The 23,110-nt window shown below is 44.1% G+C and overlaps 1 protein-coding gene across 1 annotated transcript; it reads right to left on the bottom strand.

Moving 5' to 3' along the window:
• Window positions 1-200: 200 nt before the first annotated feature.
• On the bottom strand, window positions 201-19,443 carry vsnl1a (visinin-like 1a). The gene is made up of 5 exons (XM_062466901.1): window positions 19,204-19,443; window positions 15,224-15,390; window positions 3,252-3,467; window positions 908-2,916; window positions 201-652 (listed from the first exon to the last, which is right to left on the bottom strand). Exons 2-4 carry the CDS (start codon window positions 15,383-15,385, stop codon window positions 2,719-2,721), a joined length of 576 nt encoding a protein of 191 aa, XP_062322885.1. The 5' UTR covers window positions 15,386-15,390; window positions 19,204-19,443; the 3' UTR covers window positions 201-652; window positions 908-2,718.
• Between the last annotated feature and the right edge of the window lie 3,667 nt (window positions 19,444-23,110).

Raw genomic sequence — 23,110 nt, 5'->3', positions numbered from 1 at the left:
GATTAATGCAGAATTCCAGCCTTCAAAATATTTACCTATATGGTCAGGTTCATCAATTAGCTCTAAGGGAGGAGCTACCAGCCTGCACCTGTATTTGAAGAGGACATGGAAATACATATGTCCACTCCATGCAGAGAACGGCTCTGTTTTAACATAAACTCACCTTGATTACGTGACTCCAATTTACACTTGAGACGTCAGCCCATATAATCTTTTATTCGTTTAAATCACAACACAATAGGAAGTAGTGCAGCCATGTAATTGGGGACACAATACATGCTACATGTACAAAATAATCATTTTACACAGTTGCCGTGCTTGCATTTGGTATCCTAATTGCAATAATAATACATATTTAGGTATAAACATTTCTGGGCAAATATGTTTATGTAAAATTCAGATTAGAAACTGAATAATATAGGGAAACAAGGTTTTGTGTTTGGGTCTTTGCATTTAAGTGTATTGGGAATATAAACATGAATCAGAGAATATGCACAGATACACATACACATAAAAGAAATGTTGTCTTTACCACACTGCAGTATAATATTTATGCAGGTAGGAAACAATCTGTATCTATTCCGCAGTCTTTAACATACTGGCATATAGAGAAGTTTTATGTGTGCCAGTCAAGGCGTAGGTTTCATTAACCCTCGTGCTGCCTTCGGGTCACATGACCCAAAGGTTCACAACGAACCATCGTTGTGTTTACCCAATTTCACCCAATACAAAAACAAATAAAAATAATTTTCTTTTAACCATTGCAATGTGGGGGGTCTGAGACAGCCCGACAGTTAAAAGAAAATGCTTCACTTTGTTTTTGTATGAGGTAAATTTGTCGCAATACGACAGTGGGTCACAATGACTGATGGGTCAGAATGACCCGAAGATAACACAAGGGTTAAACATGCCACCCACTTCTTCAAACCGGCAGATCTGTCCCTCACTTTTTTAGTATGAAATTGTATTTAACGGCCGCATACTCAGTAAAAAAAAAACAAGCTGTTCCACCCACATTTGAAAACAAACCTAGGCCCTTGGCGCCAGTCAAGACCGGTGGGATCATAGGTTATTTCCTATCTTGGGGAAAGACGATGAGCTAAGATGTGGCACCTGTATGGGGGCGAAGAGCTAGCTTCTATACAGTCTGTATGCTTCAATATGAGAGAGGGTAATAAAAAAGTACAAAAAGTTAGTTAGGAGGAGCGAGGTTCACTTTGGGGAAAACTGTATAGCCTACCAAATACCAAACATGTCTTCAAGCGTTGTTATCGTTACAATTCATAAGGAATGGCATTCACTTGTTCCTTTGACACAGGTCAACACTTATTCTTTTAACTGAGAGACGAACAGAGAAAGTGACATAACAATTAATGTTTCACACAGTGTTGCAGTGGCCTCATTCCATGTATCCTTTACACCACTGGCATGTGGAAACGTCATTGAATTCAGCACATTGATAAGCAACCTGTAGCTGTATTGAATAAATGACATAATTAACTTAGCCATGACTAAGTGGGCAATAAAGGTCGGACAACATGCACTTTCTCAATAGGTGAGTGGGTGGAAATTATCAAAATGTCTCACTCTCTAAACCTCCAGGTAAAATTATGCCTTTATATTCAATGATGTGTTTGATTTGTAATTGACCATTGCATGATTATTCCTGTATTATTCATCTGTGGGGCCGAATACTTTTTTCAGTAGATTTTTTTAAGTGTCTATGTGCCATATTCAGTATCTACCTCCTTGAAAATATATCTGAACTACGGAGTGCGAAAGGGACTTTGTAGCAACATAAACCTTTATCTACAAAGAAACATGACACCTACAGGTGCATCAGTCAAAATAATAGTTTTGCCAAATCACAGAATTACATCCCATTTGACAAAACTTGTATAACCTACTGTTGTATAATTTTTCTTTTCAGTTACCTATTCTATGTCTTTAACTGTTTTAACCGTGACTGCATTTCTTTGTCTTTGTTATTCTTATAGGATGCAAAACGAGGAGATTACCTTTAAGACAAAATAAATAAATAAACGGCATGCAAATTAACTACATTTATATTAACCAACAGTACAAGCACGTTTGGAAGGAAAATTCTGATGAATGCTAGTCCATCTCTTGATCCATCCAGATCTAATCTTTTATCAGAATGGATAAGTGTTTATGCAGAGATAGGTACGTTACCATAGGAATTTGGTTTGGTTGACATTACTCGATGTATGAAACACATATAGCTAGCAATCAGCAAACTTGGAACAATAAATAGTTGCGTAAATTCAACATAGCACATCACAGATGCGCAAGCTCCGATGGAATGAGACTATGGAAAATACTTTGCACACTTCACATTTTGGCAGTTGAATTTAAATAATTTAAATATATATTCATATTTATATATCTATATATAGTTGTGCATGGTGTGAAATTGTAGTAAGACAGTCTGTGTATATGTGTCTGTGTGTGTGTGGTCGTTTGTGTGTGCCTCATTTCAGTTATAAGTACTGTATTTCTGTGTGTCCTCTATGTAATTATGTGTAAATCTTTTATTATAGCAAATAACATTCTCATGCACACAAGTGTTTCAAACACAAGAAGCGGATCCATTGAAAGGTAGTCCAAGCATATATATTTTTCTTCAGTGTAAATAGCTGCAAACTGAATGGAACATTAATCTTCTGTGCAGTCCATACAGGCGTTTGAAGAGGCCACCTATTTCTGGAGGTCACACTGGAGCAGCAGGACGATGGAGGGGTCGCTCTTGGCCGCCTCTTTGAACTCCTCCAAGGATATCTGGTCGTCGTTGTTCTTATCCATCTTGCTGAAGATCTTGTCAACGCGCTGCTCGGGTGTCAGGCCATCCTCGTTCATCTTCATCATGATCACAGTCCCCACCATCTTGTAGATGGCCTTCAGACACACACACACACACACGAGACAGCAACGATCAGTTACATTACAACGCCTCAGACTAGTCGGGTTTATCACATGCACTGGAAACCTTCTTTGCGCTGGAAGGATTCAAATGATTTCTCCATGATAAATGCATGTGAATCTACAGCATTGGGGGATTTGTCTGACAGTTGTACCCTGATGTACCCTTACATATGGAACAAGCTTAAAATGATGAGTTGTTAAATATCTTTTCTCTCATTCCTATATTATTACAAGGCTATATGTTCGTATCACTGGTTAGGGGATGCTGTTTTGCGAAACCTCTAACAAGCAAACTTCTAAGTCCGTACCTCGATGATCTCCAGCATCTCCACTCGTGTGATTTTGCCGTCCCCGTCCAGGTCGTACATGTTGAAGGCCCAGTTGAGCTTCTGCTCGAAGCTGCCCCTGGAGGTGATGGACAGGGCGCAGATGAACTCTCTGAAGTCGATGGTCCCGTCTCCGTTCTTGTCGAAGGTTCTGAAGGCGTGCTGGGCAAACTTGGAGGCGTCTCCGTAGGGGAAAAACTGAGGAGAGAGGGTGAGAGAGACATTGCGTAACTTAAAAATAAGTATTCGCCCTGTCTAAAGGTTGTGTCACGGTAAAGGCATGAAGTGAACTAGTCCAGGCCTGAGATTTTTCCTTTGAGTGTGTGCGAGTGGGTGGATTTTGTGTGTGCAAGTTCCTGCGAGTGTGTGTGTGTGTGCGTGCAAGTGTGTTTGTGTGTGTATACATCCCAGGGTCCATGTGTCTGGCACTCATGGTGTGTGACACCAGCCCACATCGCTGAACACTGCAGGGATCCAGCAGTGGGCTGCAATGCGGACAAGAGCTTTGTACTCTGTGGACTCAGTAAGAGGAGAGCGGAGTGTGTCTGTCGTAGCAATGTGTGTGCATGTAGTCTAAAAAAGGGAAGAGCTATATGTGCACCTGTTTGTGTGTGTGTAGGGGTGTGAAGTTTTGGGGGGAGAGAAAAAGAGAGACAGAGAAAGAGTGAGGAGAGAGAGAGAGAGAGAGAGAGAGGGAGAAAGGAAGGGAGATAGAGGGAGAAAGGAAGAGAGATAGAGGGAGAGAGAGATAGAGGGATAGAGAGAAAGAGAGAGGGAGAGAGAGAGAGACAGAGAGAGAGACAGAGAAGGAGAGAGAGAGAGAGAGAGAGAGAGAGAGAGAGAGAGAGAGGAGCAGCAAGTGGATAGCTTCATTCCTCTTCAGGGGGAACGTCAAGGAGGCGGAACGTGATTAAGCTCTCAGAAACGCACAGAGCGCCATTTCCACCCATTTAACCATGCTTGGCCACTCAAGAGGATACACCCCCTTCACCCCACTCGCTCTGGGCTCAGAGCAGCAACAAACACACACAACACTAGGCAACAGCAAACCTGATACACTTAATGTCATTAGTAAATCTCATATCCAACTGCTTTACAGCCACCCACAATACTCATAGACGTCAGAAGACATGACCTAGTCCATCGATCAAATAACATTTACATTTACATTTAGTCATTTAGCAGACGCTCTTATCCAGAGCGACTTACAGTAAGTACAGGGACATTCCCCCGAGGCAAGTAGGGTGAAGTGCCTTGCCCAAGGACACAACGTCAGTTGGCATGACCGGGAATCGAACTGGCAACCTTCAAATAACAGTAAAAGATATGCCTTTATGTAAAGCAGAGCATAAGCCCACCAGGATTCTGAGACACATAGACTTAATGCAGCGTGTGGCACAACCTGCTACAGAATTTTTTTTAATAAATTCAGATTCTGTTACTATATACTATATAAAAACCAGATTCCTCTCACTTTACTACTAAAAATAGGTGATTTATCTTCCAGTAGTGAATAAACCAACAGTCTTTTTCCAACAAACGAGGTCAAGTTCATTGGCCCAAACCAGGCAGTGAACGCAACCAATGACAGAAGCAAGAGGAGATGTGCTCCTTCTGCAGCTGTGATCTGGCTGGGAGATCCAGGGCCCCCAGGAAAACCGGAGAGATTCATTAGAGGTGACCCTTCCACTTGACCTTCCTGATAGACCGGGTAAAGGTGGTGGTTGACACGCAACCTTGTCTGCTCTCCCAAGATTGCGAACACAACCCGCAAACACCAAATAATTAATTGCAGTTCTAATTGCGGCCATGTGTGGGTTTCAACTGATGCTGGAGCTCTCCAAGAAAAACAGGCAAGCAGTGTACTGTGTGAAATGTTCCAGAAAATGTATCTTTCTTTTGTGGTGTGCAAAGAAATGACACTAACCAAGTACCCAGCAAACATGTAGGGATGAGGGTATAGCTCAGTGGTTAGAGAATGTGACTACAGATCCAAAGATTACAGGTCTAAATCCCCCCTGTACTGTAGGGTGCTTTGGCTAAAGGCGTAACATCAGTGAATACTTGATACTCTTCTGTCTAGGTTTGGAAAGTGTTAGGTGAGAGAGGAATTCTAAAGACTGAGGACTCAGACTGATCCAGTTCATCTGCAGTAAAGACCCTCCCTTCACATTTTGCTGCAGTGGCAAACTGATCAGACTGCAGTTAGAAGTTACAGGGTGGGGGGAGGAGGGTTAGGAGATGGACAGACTGAAGAGAGGAAGAGAAAGAGAGAGGAATGGAGAGAGGGAGTGAAAGACAGGAGACTGAAAAAGAGAAATGCAGAAAGACTGAAACATTGAAAGACAGAGACACAGAGAAAAGAAAAGCCTGTGATGATGAAAGGGAGAACATACCATTTCCAGTCCATCTGTTTTTACAGAGCCAGACTCATTTTGCACGTGGCAGAGCCACGGGCCAGGCCAGCGCTCTGCGACCATGCCAGGAAGTGAGGCACACAGGGAGGCGGCATGCACTAATGCAAAGTGACTCTCACAGGGAGGCCCCCTGCTGCTCCATATGGCCCTGCCCTAGCACCTCAACACAGTTCTGGACAGGGGGAGAGGGGGAAAGAGAAGAGGAAGGGAGAGAAGGATAGAGAAAGGGGGGAGAGGAGGGAATGAAGAGAAAGAACTACCTCGTCACCGAAAAGTACACAGTGTGGAGGGGGGGGGGGGGGGGGAGAAGAGAAGAGCAGAGGAGTAAAGGGGTGACATTTGAAAAGAGGGAGAGAGACAAAGGATGAGGCAGGAAAGACAGGATGGAGCCCGTGCAGAGCAGAGGAGCAGAGAGACTGCTGCTCTTCCCCTGCTTGCTCCTCTGTGACAATCTGGCAGGTTATGAAACACTTTGTTATGTAAAAGTGGCGACAGGAAAAGTGGGACAGGGACATGAGACTGTGAAATTCCTTTTTTCAAGCTTTTTTCCTGTTATCTGATCCCCCTGTGTGTGTGGAAGGGAGGAAGATAATACTGTCAGTAAAAGTGCAGAAAATGTGGAAATCCATTAAAAAGAGGAGCCAGACAAGAGCACAGTCATCATGGTTCCTCATGAATATAAAACTGTCATATTCTACGATGCATGATTATTGCTTGACAAAGAAATTGCCTTTACGACATCGGCTGCCGTTTCCTCTCTTAATGGTTAGATGACAAGAGGTTTTTATGTTTGAATTCAACAAACGTTTCAAACTTCAGGGGAGGGTGGTGAACATTTGTATCTTAATGTGGATGCATATGACGAGCAGAGCCAGAACCAGGCTGGAGGCCAGCTGGTCTCCGGTCGTGCCCGCCCAGAGGAGACCAAGCTGGGCTGAGCTGGCCAGGCTGGCTCAGTCCGGCACAGCTGGGAGGATGAATGCTGATGTTAGAGAGAGGAGCGCAGCGCTGGAGGAAGGGGGGGGGATGACAGAGAGACAGGGGAGAAAGAATAAGAGAGACGGGGAGAGAGAAGGAGAGGCAGAGAAAGGGGGAGAGAGTGGAGGGAAAGAAAAGAGAGAGAATGAGAGAGAGACAGAAGGAGATAGACTGAAGCCGGTGGCTATAAGGACCCTGCCCCAAATCACCAATGCTAAGTGGCCTCGTAATCAGTCGTCAAGCAGCTAGCTCACCCAGTCGAAGGAGGAGGAACAGAGGGGGAGAGCCACAGGACCTCTCCGTGGACACATAAACTATGCAGACACACTTTTATTGCAGGCCATTTCACACTATCATAACAGCAACGTCGAAGACCAGTCTCTGGATGTGGGCTTATGCAAGTGGAAGGAACACAGAGAGAGAGAGAGAGAGAGAGAGAGAGAGAGAGAGAGAGAGAGAGAGAGAGAGAGAGAGAGAGAGAGAGAGAGAGAGAGAGAGAGAGAGAGAGAGAGAGAGAGAGAGAGAGAGAGAGAGAGAGAGAGAGAGAGAGAGAGAGAGAGAGAGAGAGAGAGAGAGAGAGAGAGAGAGAGAGAGAGAGAGAGAGAGAGAGAGAGAGAGAGAGAGAGAGAGAGAGAGAGAGAGAGAGAGAGAGAGAGAGAGAGCTTTACAACACAGCCCATAACCAACGTCCTAGAGGGAAACTCATCAAAGCTATCGTATGCTGTTAAACCTAAACAGTCACATGGTGATATAGTGAAATGTTTCCCCAAACAAGACAATGGGTTGTACACTGAACCCCTCCATACGGAGACACTTGGATGTGCTGTGTTTATGGCTGTTCACTTTTACCCATCATCGTTCTTTGGTGCTGTGAACATTGCACCCATGAAAATATAATCAGTATCCAAATATAAATTGGAGGGGGCGTAACCGAATAAGCAGAGGTATTCATTGGCCTTACAGTCTACGTTCAGGTCTGTCCCTGGTGTTCTCCCAGGCAGTCCCACTGACATCCATGGCATCTGTCCACCGGCCCCGCCCTGCATAGGCCAACACTGCTCTGAGTGATAAAGTGATAATACTCACAGCAACAGACAATTCCTGCTCCGCACTCGCAGACGTTCAAAAACACACTCGCACAAACACACACGCATACTTGAACGCACACACAAACGTCCTCACACATGCACACACACCACGTGCCAAACTGTTGCATCCACTTTGTATGAAGGCGCAGAATAGGTCACGACATCGGCTTGCTCTGTGTAGCAGCCTGTGTGGATGGTTCAATATGACACGACCGTGTGAATGTTGTTGTTTCAACCAGCAGCCATGACACGGCTGTTTCCATGACACTGCCAGGTCAATCCATGTCATCCAGATGACTGGTATGAAGGGTAGAGACTGTATCACTACCCATCTAACTCTTTCCCCACATGGGAAATGTGAAAAGAAATCTCCTGCCTCTAATACGCCTCAATGGAAAATATCCTCATCGTAGTGTGACATTGAATTGGGTAGCGATTTGTTTTGTACACGCCTGAACGTTTTATAAACCAGCTCCCTGAACAAGCAGCAGCAACGTGACCAGAATGAAAGAGGTTGCTGCTGTTCTGTGTGCTCGGCAGCCCTGTGACCTCATTCATGTATGAATAATGAGGCGTTCTGGTTTTTGCAACCTTTCCAACTCCAAATGCAGCCAGACTATTTTGAGACTCATAAATGTCTACACGAGAAAGAGTTGGGGTTAGACTTACGTGTGCAAGTAACTATTTACCTTCTACTGCCACGGCTTGCTCCTCAGACACTAGCTCATCAAGCAGAGAGAAGAAAAGACTGAGAGAGCACATGCGTGATCCATCACTTGTTTGTTTCAAGTCAGGGTGGCCAAGCGGGCACTCAGACAGGGAGAGTGAAGCTGAGAAAGAGAGGGGGGATGGACAGAGAGACTGAGAGAGACTGAAAGAGAGACAGAGAGAGACCGAAAGAAAGAGAGCCCTGTGATCTGTATGTGAAGTCTCAGAGACATGCAAGGCAGAGAGCAAGCTGCCAGCCAGCACAATGTTCGACTAGCACTAACAGGGTTATAAAATACAAAGGCACACACATACACACGCGCACACACACGCAATATGTCTCTAGCCATTCATCTCAGCAGCAAATTGCATTTTTAAATCATTCTGTAATTACCCTTAGAAGTGTTCAAGCGACATGCATCGCCTAATGTCAAAATAAACGGCTTACAGTAGGCCCACTGCTTCTACAGCTTATGGCTACAGGCAGAGAGTAAAGCAGTCCTCACACACACACACACATACACAGCCTACTTTAGACCAGGGGCGTAGCCAGAAAAATATTTTTGGGTAGGCCTAGAAAAATATGGATAGGCATCTTTTCAGTTTTTTTTTAACTTATTTACTTTGCGATGTGCACTCGGTGCATAATTTTTCTGAGATATTTTCGTCTTTGGGTAGGCCTTAGAACAAATTGGGTAGGCCCGTGCCTACCCAGGCCTACCCATGGCTACGCCCCTGCTTTAGACACTTTGGATGAAGGGGTAGTTGATTATTGGAAACATTCCAGATGAGGAATATACTTCTACAGAAATGGAGGATTTCCAGTGGAATGGAGAAAAGTGAGTGATATCTCTATCTAAGAAATTCAATGTACCGCTCCTTGTTACAAATGGCAAACTTGAAATTGATTGTAGATCTAATCTCCCTGCCAATAGAGGGCAGTATTGAGAGGTGATTTGAAGAACAGTGACCAGCAAGCCATGATAGGCTCTGATTTAGCGGCACAACTGTGGACTTACTGTCTGACTGACTGACTGGCTGGCTGACTGGCAGACAGTCTGGCTGATTGGCTTTCTGACTGGTTGGTTAGAGGACTGGCTGGCTGGCTAGCTGTGTGGCTAGCTGGCTAGCTGTGTGACTGGTTTGCTGGCTGGTTGGTTGTTTGGTCTGACTGGCTTTGTGGCTGGCTGGCTGGCAGGCTGGCTAGCTCTTTGTCTGTGGCTAGCTGTGTGACTGGTTTACGGGTACCTGAGGGCTTCCCCAGAGCTCTTTTTCACACCTCAGCCAACAGCATCTATCGTAGCCTTCTTATGGAAGAGCAGTAATGGTAATGGCTTATGCAGGAGTGTATGTGTGTGTCTGCATGTATCTTCAGTCCCCCCTAAGATCCCTTCGTTCGTCAACAGCTTTTCCATAAGAGAAACAAAAAAACCTTCCATGCATAAGTGTTAAGGATGTTGGTTCCTCCCAGTATTGCCTGGTGTTTCCAATTTTTGTTAAAACCCTACAATGTGCTTCTGTTGACAGAAGCACAGTGTCTCTCTCTCTTTCTTCCTCTCTTTCTCTATCTCTCTCTCGCCAGGGCAATGCGTATGTTGCCCTTTTACCCAATGATTGAATTAGATGGGCAGTCTGCCTGAGGGTGATTGTGCCTGCCTGGCACTACCCCCGCTCTCCCTCACTACCACCCCAGACTCAGTTATATAAATGCTTTTCTAGCATGTCTCAAGTGGCCATAGCTAAACACACTTTGACAGGTAATAAAATGAATAGCTAAATAGAAATATTTTACAGGCTGAAATATGAAAGGTTACACAGTATACCTACCAATCCTCAGGAGAGTTTAAAGTATAGAACCATTCTGGGTATTCGTTTTGATTGATTCAATCCCAGTGCTAATCTCTGGACACAGCAAATGTCAAATAAAGCTGAATCATAAAACTCTGAAGGTGGAAATCCTTTTCTAGAAGGTTCTCCACTGTGTGCAATCCAACAGTTTTTGACAGTCTAATGTTTGATGAAATATACTAAACATCAAAAGCCCTTAACCTTCATAGAAAATCCCTCCCTGAACCACACAGCCAAAGCTTCAGTAGCTCCAGTCCAAGCTCTGACCACTGGTTTCAACAACTCCCACCCTCCAAGGCTGGTTTGATCCCTCCTCTGCATCTCCAGCCCCAACAACACTGTATTATCTAGCCATATTCCCATCTCCAGTAGTCTCACAGATGTGAAACATCAGCTGATAACATTCATGGCCCAAAGCAAGAATCTTCTTGTGTTGCAACATTAACAGTTTTGTAGTTTGTTCCTTGAGAGCCTGTTCCTAGGGGGCATTTCCAACACTGAATGTCTAGGGGAGGCTGATCATTTAGACTTACTGTTCCCCTCTCCTATCAGAGGAAACACACATCTATTAGTAATAACCAGGGGGGGAGAAAGAGAGGGAGCGAGAGAAAGGAGGGGGAAGGGGGAGGGGACACCGAGAGAGAAAGAGGGAGAGAGTGGGAGAGAGAGAGAGAGAGAGAGAGAGAGAGAGAGAGAGAGAGAGAGAGAGAGAGAGAGAGAGAGAGGGAGAAAGGAAGAGAGATAGAGGGAGAGAGAGAGAGGGAGAGAGAGAAAGAGAGGGAGAGAGAGAGAGACAGAGAAGGAGAGAGATAGGGAGAGGGAAAGGAGAGGGAAAGAGAGAGAGAGAGAGAAGAGAGAGAGAGAGAGAGAGAGAGAGAGAGAGAGAGAGAGAGAGAGAGAGAGAGAGAGAGAGAGAGAAGCCTCGGCAGCACTATCTACTCTGAGTCATAATCTAATAAAGGTTAACTCCAAAGAGCTATCGGCTAGGAATGAGATGGCCCCCTATTGATGCGGAAGACCGATTTATGTCCTTTGAAAAACGACAACCTTGTAGTGACATTGAGTTGCTCTTTGCTAAGCAGCGGCACAACTGCAGGTTGCGTTTAACGGATAGATACTTTAATTAAATTAGGGGGGTGCCGGGGAACCAAGTTATTCCACAAGCTTTTTCTGATGAGCCGGAGATGGCTCTCCTGCCAATATGTTCAAAGCAGGACGGACGTACCGGTATATCTACCTTCCCAGCATTAGTTAATTAGGCAGTTACGCACATCGCTAGGTGAGGCTGTATGGAGAGGTGAGTGAAGGAAAGGACAGCAACAAGAGCAGAAGCCTCCATTATTTCAAATCCATCCACTTCTATGTAAAACGAATTATGACGAGTTCACCTATTTGACTGAAGTTGGTGCAGATGCATTTGCAATACAAGGAAAATGAATTTTTGAGGTTTTGAATAACTCGCCTTTTTAATGATTTAATTGTGACTGACTAATTCCATGCTAGCTTCAGAAATGAGCCCCCCCATAGTGGGGCTAATTTCTACTATTTCTACCATCTCCTCATGTATGTAGAAGAAGACATACTGACCATCTCGAAGTAACACTTAATAACAATACTAATATTTGATGATGTCTCTGTACTTTTACTCTGTAGACTTCCTCTGAACTTGCGCCTCACACTTGCAGTGGGGTTCAGGGCAATGTGAAGCAAGCGATGAACCCAGACGGTTGAACTGAACAACACAGGAGTGTTTTTCGGTTGCTTCTCCTGTGTTGTGACAGTGTGGGGAGCCTCTGAAGATGACAAGACACTATTTTTAGAGTGCTGCTGTATGCCATAATTATGAGATAGAGACAGGGAGATACAGAGAGAGAGTGAGAGAGAGAGAGAGAGAGAGAGAGAGAGAGAGAGAGAGAGAGAGAGAGAGAGAGAGAGAGAGAGAGAGAGAGAGAGAGAGAGAGAGAGGGAGAGAGAGAGAGAGAGAGAGAGGGAGAGGGAGAGGGGGGGCAAGGTACTAGTTATATATATGCCATTATGGGAGCAACAGGGTGCAAACCAGATTGCTTTGCACATGGCCCTGGCCTCCACAAATACACAGACACACACACACATACAAACACTCACGTCTGTTGCTGAATGCCAAAGTGCAAAATATGCCACAACATATTGTCACACGTTGAACACACGTCAACTGGATAATGTTTGTCCAGCAGTGTCACTCTAGCACCTAGACACACACACACACAACACACACATGTACACACACACGTACACACACAGACACCTCTCCACTTCTCCACTGATGCCCTATAGCCATGAAAACGAGAATCATCGTACCAGATCTATCCCATCTATCCAGGTCAGCTCAGTGTGTTGCTGGGGTGTGTGTTCAGTGTGTGTTCGGTCTAGCGCTCTGGAGTGTGTGTCAGTTTGTGATCGGTGCGGCGGGCGGCTAGTGCAGAATCAGAGTGTGTGAAGATTCCCATCAGTGTGATAGGCTACTGTACTGAAACCCCAAGGAGTTGGTCGGCTGTTGTGTGGGTGATGTCACCACAAAGCTTCCATTTAGAAGGAGCCAAGGCCAGCTGCCAACACACTGATGTCTACTGCACAACACGTCTTTCAGCAACACAGAGACGCGTGGGTAGAGACGGTTTAGCAGCGTGGATGTGTTCAGGTGTTCTACGCATTGGAATATTTCCACGGTGAGGTGAGAAGGAAAGCACGTCATCCTCACCCTCATCATCACCCTCATCCCCTCAGCCTTCATTGTGACCATCATTATCAAACTGAATCAATCCTCCATCCCACAATGAAAAACAGCTCCAAATAAAACATTGTTAACCATCATAAAACCAAATAGTCTACCCCTCATCAGTCTCCTTCAAGGCCAATTACAAAATGATCTGCTGCTGGAAGCTGCTGAATTCAGCAGAAACCATAGCTGTGTCCATTATACTGCCTTCTATCACTGACAGAGAAACACTGCTTGCTCATCACAGCAGGGCTAAACATCATCTGTCAGACTAGTTACCTAACTGACACTAACAATACAGCGTTTGATTCTTGTTTCTCATCTCGTCCACTCTATTGTATTGGCTGTCATTAGCTTGCTTGAAAAACAAACAAGTTTTGCAGCTCACTGTGCTCGCGGCCAATCCATACAACTGATCGACTAGAAGGGGTTTCGTCTGGAAAACTATCACAGGAAATCATTGGAACGCATGGCGGTCGGAGAGCTAACAAAGTACGTCTAAATATACCACTGCATCACAACAGCCAAAATCAAAACCAAAGAGATGCCCCCTTGAAGACAAACTGCTATCTTCCAGCACTCCTCAGTGAGGACTTGTCTTCTCTCAAGGCCTGAAGGATGGCTGCGTCTTCAAAAGCTGTGAGATGAAAAACCAGATATGAATAATGAACGGTTATCTGTCATTCCCTTATTTGAACATACTTTCACTACTGGGACTGAGGCAGAATATCCTGCATCCTGCCAAATGAGAAAAGTGTCACCTGGACAAATGGAGGGTGTTTGGAACAACCAAAGGTGTGTTATTCTACCCATCCATCTGTCCATCTATCCATCTACCCATTCCTCTATCTATATACATCCCTCTACCCATCCCTTTACCCCTACCCATTCCTCCATCCCCCACTTTGCGGTCACTGAACAAGTGAAAGGAACACAATGTTCATGCACTCACACACATGCTTGGGCACACATACTCACGTGTACACAATACATGCACACAAACAAACACACACACACACTGTTTCTAACCATATTTAATGTGTGAGGCAGCCTTCACTCACATCTGAAGATACAGAAACATTAATATCTGTCTCTCCTCCCTCTGTACTGTATGAGCTCAGCTAGTTGAGGTTCACACATACACACACACACTTATATACACACACACACATGGTACACATGTTAGAAAGCACCCACTCGTTCCTCTGCCTCTCATCATGTAGCATTCACACACACACACACACTCACACTCACACACACAGGCGCATTTTCACAGGAACAATCTGTCCTGCTAATGCGAGGTCATCTATACGCTCACAATCAGAGCCTGTGGATAAAACCATATCAGTTATATTCTGTTGCTGGGATACACAATAGGATTTCCACATAACTGGGTTAAGCCCCCAGCACCAGCCAATAAGACCCCTTTAGAAGCCAGCTCAGAACAAAACTGATTTTTCACCCCGATTTGCACTGTATTGGCCGCGTCAAAATGGAGCGTCTGAAAAGTACTGTACGGATATTTAAATATTTATGCCTGGATTCTGAATCTAGTATTTTGAGACTACACTGCAGCTCAGCGTAGCTCATGTGACATTCATTAGGATGCCCCAAAACCTTTTAGCCAGTCTTACATAACAGCTCCCCTGCTGTTGCATTCTCTTGGGAGAGGACTCAGCAACTGATAAGTGGCTATTTATTGACTTGTCACAACACTGACACACTTCGTAACGGTCAAAATCTTTGTGTCACGCAAAGTCGTCCTTAGAGTAAGACCTCAAGGCACCCGTTCACTCAAAAAAGGATGATCAAGATTAGATCATCAATTATTAGCACTGTTTTGACTTAAAAACTGATTCACAATGAAACAGTAAAAAAAATATAGATATATTGAACAATATCCCTAAATAGCAAAATTCTGCAAAAGCCCGGTTGTCAAGCCTGCTGTTCTACTCAACTGAACAAAACTGTCTATCTAGCTATGGGGAAACATAATGTTACCAATAGTAATAATGTATTCATTTAGCAGACGTTTTTATCCAAAGCGACTTACAGGGAGGGGGTAGGGATTTGAACCGGTGACCTATTGATATAGCTACTGACAGAGTGTGTAGTGAGCTTGGCAGAGAGAGGGAGGCTGGGTCAGTGGAGCGTACCTACCTTGACATAGAGCTGCTGGAACTCGTCCAAGTTGAGTCTGCCAGTGGGGCAGTCCTTGAGAAAGCCTTTGTACCACTGTTTCAGCTCGTGCTCATTGAACTCTGTGCTCTTCACCAGATCCTCCATGGCTTCAGGGGTCAGCTTGCTGTTCTGTTTCCCCATTTCGTCTGGAAGAGAGAGACCGACATTGACACAAGCATTTCAGACTATTGCAAAGTCTTACCGTGGCAGACTCTCTTTAAAGAGAGAATCGCACAGTGTCTCAACTGGAGGTTGGTATTCAGACATCTGGCCTTGAAAGGGAGAACGTTCTTGAGAAGTTGACGCACAGCTCTAGACGATGTTGTTTTATGACAAGCTTTTATCCTGCACATAAAATAGGCCGTACTGTACTTTCGCACTGCTCCTACACAATCACTGAACAACAAACAAACACCCAAGTCCCACAGGAAAACGTTAACCCCTCCTGTCTGCGATTCTATAAATACGATCATACGAGAATGAATACATGAGAAACAAGTGCTGTTTCTTATGTGCCATTCTCTCCTGTTTGTTCCTTTTTCAACACCCTGCAGCTGTTTAGCACACACACACCTCCCACCGCCATCCTCACACAGAGCCGCAAACACACACACACCTCCCAACCCCCATCCCCACACCCCAGACAGCCCCGCCAACACACACACACACCCGCCCCTGCTCTCTGTAACCACTGTTCTCTGGCAGCAAGATTAGTTCATTAGGCAGCCTGTCATTAGCATAATTACCCAAAGGCCAACAGATCCAAAAGCCAGATCCAAAACAGATGTGACTTTTAGAAAAGACGTCCTGTTCACGGTTGTTCTTTGAGTCATGAAAAGATCTGATTACAAGAACTTGAGGAAAGAGATTCATTTTGCAGATAATTTTTGTATTTTTATGTGCAATGGTTCCATATATTACGTATATGGAAACGGACATGAAATGTATGCTTGCACAAAACAATTCGAGGGGTCATTTCCATTAGTTTGATTGTTTCAGCTGCAGCAAACAAATAATCAGCTTCAAGGTAAATTTCATTATTTCAATCAGCATTATCACAAAGTGAATTCTCTGGTTGATGAATTGCTAATGTTTTAATTAGATGCATTTTCATTTTGCCTCTGCCGAGGGTTAAGCAATTATTCTTCCAACACATACACCAATAACACTCCAAATCCAGACGATGATTTCAATCCATTTCACGGCTTAGGAAACCCATTCTATGACCAGACAGACAGAGATTTACACACCCCATGACCAAGCCATGAATACTAAGCACCAGCCACTGGACTGTGTAACAGTGGTGGATCACCAGCACCTGGACGTCGTCCAGGCTTCTCAGATGGCCAGATACACTGTGTGGATGTCAGCTCCTCTGATGTATGGACTGCAGAGGCAGCCATACATCTATCCTTGGAGATTGGACCTCAGTATAAACGGCTTAGTCCGCAGGGTGTGACTGCACAGTTTGCAATCCCAGGCACCCCACGGTGACAAAACAAGACTGATGTCAAACCTTTGTTACAATTGTAGTGGCTTTCGAACAACTTCCCCCTGACCTGCTTGATTCTGATACATGGCTCTCAATGTGCCACAGGAAGCAGCTTACAATGTCCAACAGTCCAATGGTCTCTCTTGTAAATGTTTTTGTCCTTTTTTAAGGAGGTGTGTTGTTGAAGCTGGATCAAAGAGGATAACAGAATTCATGAGTCAAAATGATTCTCGTAAACTGTAATCTCTGTAAAGTGGCCCTGACACATAACCAGTTTGAAATCTATAATTTCTTAAAAAGAACCTTTTTCCTCTCAGTGTTTTTCGTCTCAAGTTTGATTGTCCGAGCAAACGCCTCTGTGCCCATGCTCTGAAGATGGGCCTCCTCCATCCCTCTGACCCATCTGTATCGTGACAACACAGACACAGAGCTCTGTGTGGTGTGACAAACAAGAGCGAGGAAAAAGGCTGTGTCTGTCGTACCAAGCACTGCATTCTGACACAGCAAGTTGGTTCCTCTGCTCTGTCACAACAGTCGCCGTCACTCACAATGAAGCAGGCCTTAAGACTACGGCAGGTGATATGTCCCATAATGTGAGTCTCACAGTCACCAGACAGTGTGTGGGAGGGTGAGGGTGGGGGCTGAACATAGGACCATAAGGGTAAGAGTTTCACTCACCTCACCTCCTTTCCAGTAAAAATTGAACGAACTTCTCACAACTTAAAACCTACCTTTTTACCGAAGCATTTAAGTAATTTTATCTCAAAAGGGTTTTCCTACTTTTATAAATTATATTATTGTTACTTTTAAGATGCATGTTTAAAGTTGGTTTCTCTCTTGAACAGAGATCTTATTGGGATTTTTATTTTTGTTTGAATTGTTTATCACTTGTATTATTGTTTTTATTGATTTTATGTAAAGCACCTTGAGCTGCAATTCTTGTATGAAATGTGCTATATAAATAAAGTCTTACTTACTTACAACAACAGCTATCTCAAACACAGCACCACTGCCAAGAGCTGTGGTCGGACTACGTTAACGATACTGTATCTGTTGATACTGTATCTGCAGCACCACTACTGGAGGTTACAGTCTATTCCAGATTCAGAGAGTAATGTATATACACTCTGAATGGAGAGAACAGAAATGTTGGTAAGAAAAGAGTAGGGGACAAAGAAACAAGCCAGTTTCGGACCATTATGTTCTGCATTAGTGTTGCAGCCCCTATGACCAGCTATTTAACACTAATTTTCAGGCGATCCATGCTAATATTGACCAGCTCATTTAGGCTTCTGAGACCAAGATAATATGGCTGTCACATTTGAGTCCGACTGCAGTCCTACTGCAGAGAGGCATGATGACTTGAAACCTAAGACAGTATTTTGTTAAAAAACAACATAATCTAAATGATCCCTAGAGCCTTCACTGTTGACATTTCTTAATATTGTTGCCTCATACATGAAGAAAACATGTACATATAATCCTATTAGCCTTGTTGAACATAAAGCATCGCTTTCTGCTGGTTGGACGTATTACGTAAGTTCAGCATGTTCCTTTTCCTTTAATTTCCAATAGGGAATGACCTTGAGAGCCAACCCCCTGCCCAGCACAAACCATTTAATACAATAATAGCCTACATGTTTATAAATGACTTCTGATTACATAAAATGTCATGATGTAATGAACTGTTATCAAGCTCTCTCAGGACCATTGTAATCTGGGGATGTATCCAGAAAGGGCCTGGATTGTGTGATAGTGTCTAGTTTATGTCTAGTCTAACCCTAAAGAAAGGCTCTTATGCACGCAGCAAAACACGAAACAGTGGTATTCAAAAATATATTTTTATACTCAACTCTAGGTGATTGTTTTAGAATTCCCGCAAAATCCTAATATTTCAAATGTTTCCTAAATTGACATCACCACACAAATGGTTCCATGCGTGCAGTGCGAGCGCATACCGACATGCTTGCGCGAGACGGCAGTAGCACTACATCAGCACCACAACAGTGGAAAGCTGCACGAGGAAATGCCACATCACATCTGCAATATGAAATAGACAGACTCGCGACAATTACTATGGACTGCTTATATAATAAAACACTTCTCACAAGTCTGATATCTTCTCAAAGTATTTCTTGTTCGTTTTCGTAAAAGCCTACTTTTGTTTCTGAAAATGTGCCGGTGGAACAGTTGCGCCTCTTTAAACGACCAGTTATTACAGCCATGCATCCTGCATTAAAATACCAGGATGCATAACAAAATACATTGATTATCTTATTACCTTGTTCTCCAGCTGATAAACCTCTAATAATATTGTCATAATATGAGGGTAAACGAACAATGATCCTTTAACTATTTTACTTTCTTTATTTGGCCCAGTGGTTTGTAACTGGGTTAATAATCAAAATGTAACCAGGTAGACTGTATATGGTTTATATCTGAAAGAGTCACAAAGAAAGAATCCTACCTTGCAGGAGTTGGAAGTTAAAGGAGGTTTTGTGTCTTTGTGGGGTGCTTATCAGCGGGAAAAGACGTCCTCTTCTAGAGACCACTTTGTCGAGTTTTTTTCGAGAAGAAATTAGCCTCGTCGAAATACACTGATGCAGTTCCGAAGAGGCTGCAAGGACGACCGTCCACGCACGCTGTTGAAGATACAAGGGCAGCGTCAGTCAGTGTGCATCACCACCCCTCTCCGTCTCTCAGCGGTTAGTGGACGCACAACAATAGCTAGGCTACTGTTTTGGCGTGGTAGTGCCTTTCGAGTTTGCGCAATATATCCTACGTCTATACAGAGAATATGGCTACGCCGCCTTTGCACTTTTGTATTAGCAAACATTTATTGAGATACTGGATAAGTGACATGGCCAAGTCAACAATTAAATTAAGTTGTAACATATTGAGGGGTAAAGTCGCGAATTCCTAATTCTTATTTGATTGATTTTCATTGATTTGGCCAGCTATAGGCTATAAAGCATTAGCTGATGATGCCCAATGTAGGGAGACCTGTCTAGGCTCATTGTTAGCCTAATTTCAATAGTAGCATATTGAATCTATTAAGTCCTGTCACCTGTAAAGTTTAAAACCAGCACATTGTCCAATTCGTAATTACTGATTTTGACCACATAAATGAGTGCGCGTGGATCACTATTTCGCGCCACACTTCAGTGTCGATTCTGGCAACGAGCTGGCATCAGTTCAAGCTGTATGTCTAGGCCTACAATAAACTACGTAGCTGGCTAGTTTGAAACTTGTGAGAATTATCTAAATCCAAATCTGGGCCTATATGGTAAGTCATAAAATAAGTGCCATTAAGAATAACTTGATTGGATGTAATAGTGTGATTTCTGGAGCTCCGCAATTAGTGCTGACGTGTTTCAGGTATCAGCCTAGGCTACTCGTGCATTAGTCTAGCTAGCTTAGCTTGTTCTACGTGTTCTACGTGTCCACCTAACTGTGGCCCTATCTGGATTAACGTGTAGAAATTCAGTTAACACCACTATTACAAATCATGTGTTTTCGTTTGAAGGTGTATCCTACCTTTGGATTCCTTTAATGTGTGGGATTTGCTTCAGCTGAAAGGTGAGTTACTAGACAACTGGGATGAACAGGTGCTTGGGTGGATCGAGCTAAATGTTATGAAGTTTAGATTGTTGCTGCCAGTTAAGTTGGTACAGGGATAGGAGAGAGTAAACTGTTACAAGATAACAAAACTATTACAGTTTATACAGAATTCATTGCAAAACACATAACTGAATTTAACAGCAGAAGTCAAAGTCTCACACTTTTACCTATGAATTACCACTAAACTATGCTTATAACAACTATCCATGTGTCACAGAAACAAGTTTTAAAACATAGTTCAGTTAACCGTGTATATGTTTTTGTAGGTTTAGTGTATGAAAGTGAAATGGAAATGGATAATATACAAAATAGACCCAGCTGCTCTGCAATGGAACAAGGTGAAGCCTTGTTATCGCCCAAACGGCCAAGGACAGATTACACAATAACAAACAACAAAACTGATCAAATCAGTTTTGAATTTCCCAAACCGATGACTTTCCAAACAAAGTGCGTTGAAGCTGACCATGAATATGTCAGACACACAGGCTATCAGCATGAAGAACACACTGAAGCAACTTCAAAGAGAAATGAAGAGTCTCAGCCAAGTGCTGGAACCCATGCAATCTGTTTTAACAGTACAGAAGGTGACCCGCTACAGGAAAAAGACAGGCAAATTCCTCTTATCGGTGAAAGAAAAATGTTTCACATTGTGGAGGATGTTGCAGAGGATACATCACCAGAGTGTCACATCTCTGATGACTCAGTAAGTGACGCCACCCCGAGTCATGAGTTCTGTCATCCTGGGAAATCACTCGAATGCACTTTAGCCGGTAACCCCTCTGCAAATGACTTTGCACCCTCAGAGCAGAGTGAAGACAGTCCAATCCCACTCACAACCTGCAGCTCAGCAGAGGGTGGACCTGATACTCTACCAGGCTCTGCTCGTGAAAATGTGTTTGAGGATGTTGCCGCTTACAGTGGGACCAAAGTGTTTCTGGAAGGTAGAGAGAATAATCTAAATGAGAATGAGGTGGGATTCTGTCAAAATGTCTGCAATGAGAGTAAGGCAGGGAATTGCATTTCACCTAGTGATTGTAGAGACTGTGAATCATCCAGCTCCAAATTAAGCTCTTGTGGGAGGTATTCAGAAGCTGGAGAGAAAAATGAAAGTGTAGTCAGAGGGGAGAGAGATGTGGAAGCAAATGCAAGTATCTGTAATGGAGAAACAGAAGCCCATGTTTACAGCCATTACATTAATGAGAATAATACCCCAACAGCTGAGACAGTTGCATGTGAGGACCGCTCTGTTGTGACTGATGATGGTGAATTAGACAGTGATTCAGACAGTAACGGGGCTGAGATCAATGAGGGCCTTATGAATGATCATCTCCACAATGTGACATGGGATTTTTCTGTCTGTGAGAGGACAATTGAAACTCAGAGCAAACTGGATGATCAGCACGCAACAGAGAAACTGTTCTCAAGTCAAGAGCCAGCTGAAGGAGGAGACACGACAGACCTGGACCCTGCCTCTATAATTGTTCCTACAGTTTCCTCTAATGTCGACAGTGAGGCTGAAGAAGAGGAACACTGTCATTTTGATTGGATATCAGGAGTCGAATCCTTCTTAGAGAGAAGAGATTTTGTTGTATCCTATCCGTTTCCGGAATATTCTTCGCCGAGGTTGTCTGAGCCTGTCCAATGTGAGAATATTACCTCTGCACTGCCGGGTCATTTAGAGGAACTGAATGGAGAACAGGGGGGATCTGAAAGTCAAGACACTTGTCATTCAACTATGGAGCGCCATTGTTCCACCACTGTGGAACCTGACACCAACATCCAGGGGATCACTCATCAAGAACTGGCTCCTAGCAACAGTGTACCTGGGCCTACGGAGGGGTTCGATGCTACACAGGAAGTTAAAGCATATTTGGACACAGTCGGACGCCTGTGTGAGGAACCCACTCCAGCTGGTGAGGTTCCTACCAGCTCAGACCTGCTGGACGCAGGCCTTGGTTCACCTTCACCATCTGAGCATGCTGTGTTCAGGAGGACAACAGATGTAGCTGAAAGGAAAGTGATTAAGACTGAGTTCCATGTTAAGTCAGTGGATTTAGAGGTTGGCAGGATAGCCCAAGAGGGCAGTACGCCCCACGGACACCAAGAGATCACAGAAACCTTAACAAGTATTTGGATCAACGACTGGGCAGAGAGAAAGTCTACACCAGCACTACCTGTTGAAGCTACACCTGGAGAAAAGGCCGCCAGGGAACACCTGTCCGCAGGTTACCGAGACAAAATAGGGCCACTTGTGATTGAAAATGAGGAAATTTCCTTCTTAACTCCTGTGTTCCCTGGTGATGCTGTGGTACCAGCTCTTTATTCACACCCAGAGAAGGATGATCATGACACCTTGGCCCATCAGGGAGACACATCCTCTGGACCATCTGCTCCACTTTTACCCTCAAACTGGGCGCCTGTGGCTTTTGACACATTCGAAAAGATCCGGTTTTCTCTCGACAATGACGAGGTCGAAGGACTGGAACACAGCCCTCTCCTCCACAGCTCACCCAAGCAGGCGTTTAACCCTGGGCTCCACATTCACAATGGCTTCCCTGAAGCAGAGAGAAACACATACAACGGGAAACCTCAGGATGAAGAAAAGGAAGAATGTCTAAAGGAATCTATCGCAGACTTTTGCTGTGAGATTATATCCAATGCAGTTCCAGACTATACCTCTCACAAAGTCCCTTCTCTAATGAGCACAGAGCACCCTGAGTCGTCTGGCTGTATGGTTTACGGAAACTCCAAGC

This window comes from Osmerus eperlanus, chromosome 8 (genome assembly GCF_963692335.1).
Source record: "Osmerus eperlanus chromosome 8, fOsmEpe2.1, whole genome shotgun sequence".
Taxonomy (NCBI): domain Eukaryota; kingdom Metazoa; phylum Chordata; class Actinopteri; order Osmeriformes; family Osmeridae; genus Osmerus; species Osmerus eperlanus.
This window is presented reverse-complemented; position numbering and strand designations above follow the sequence as displayed.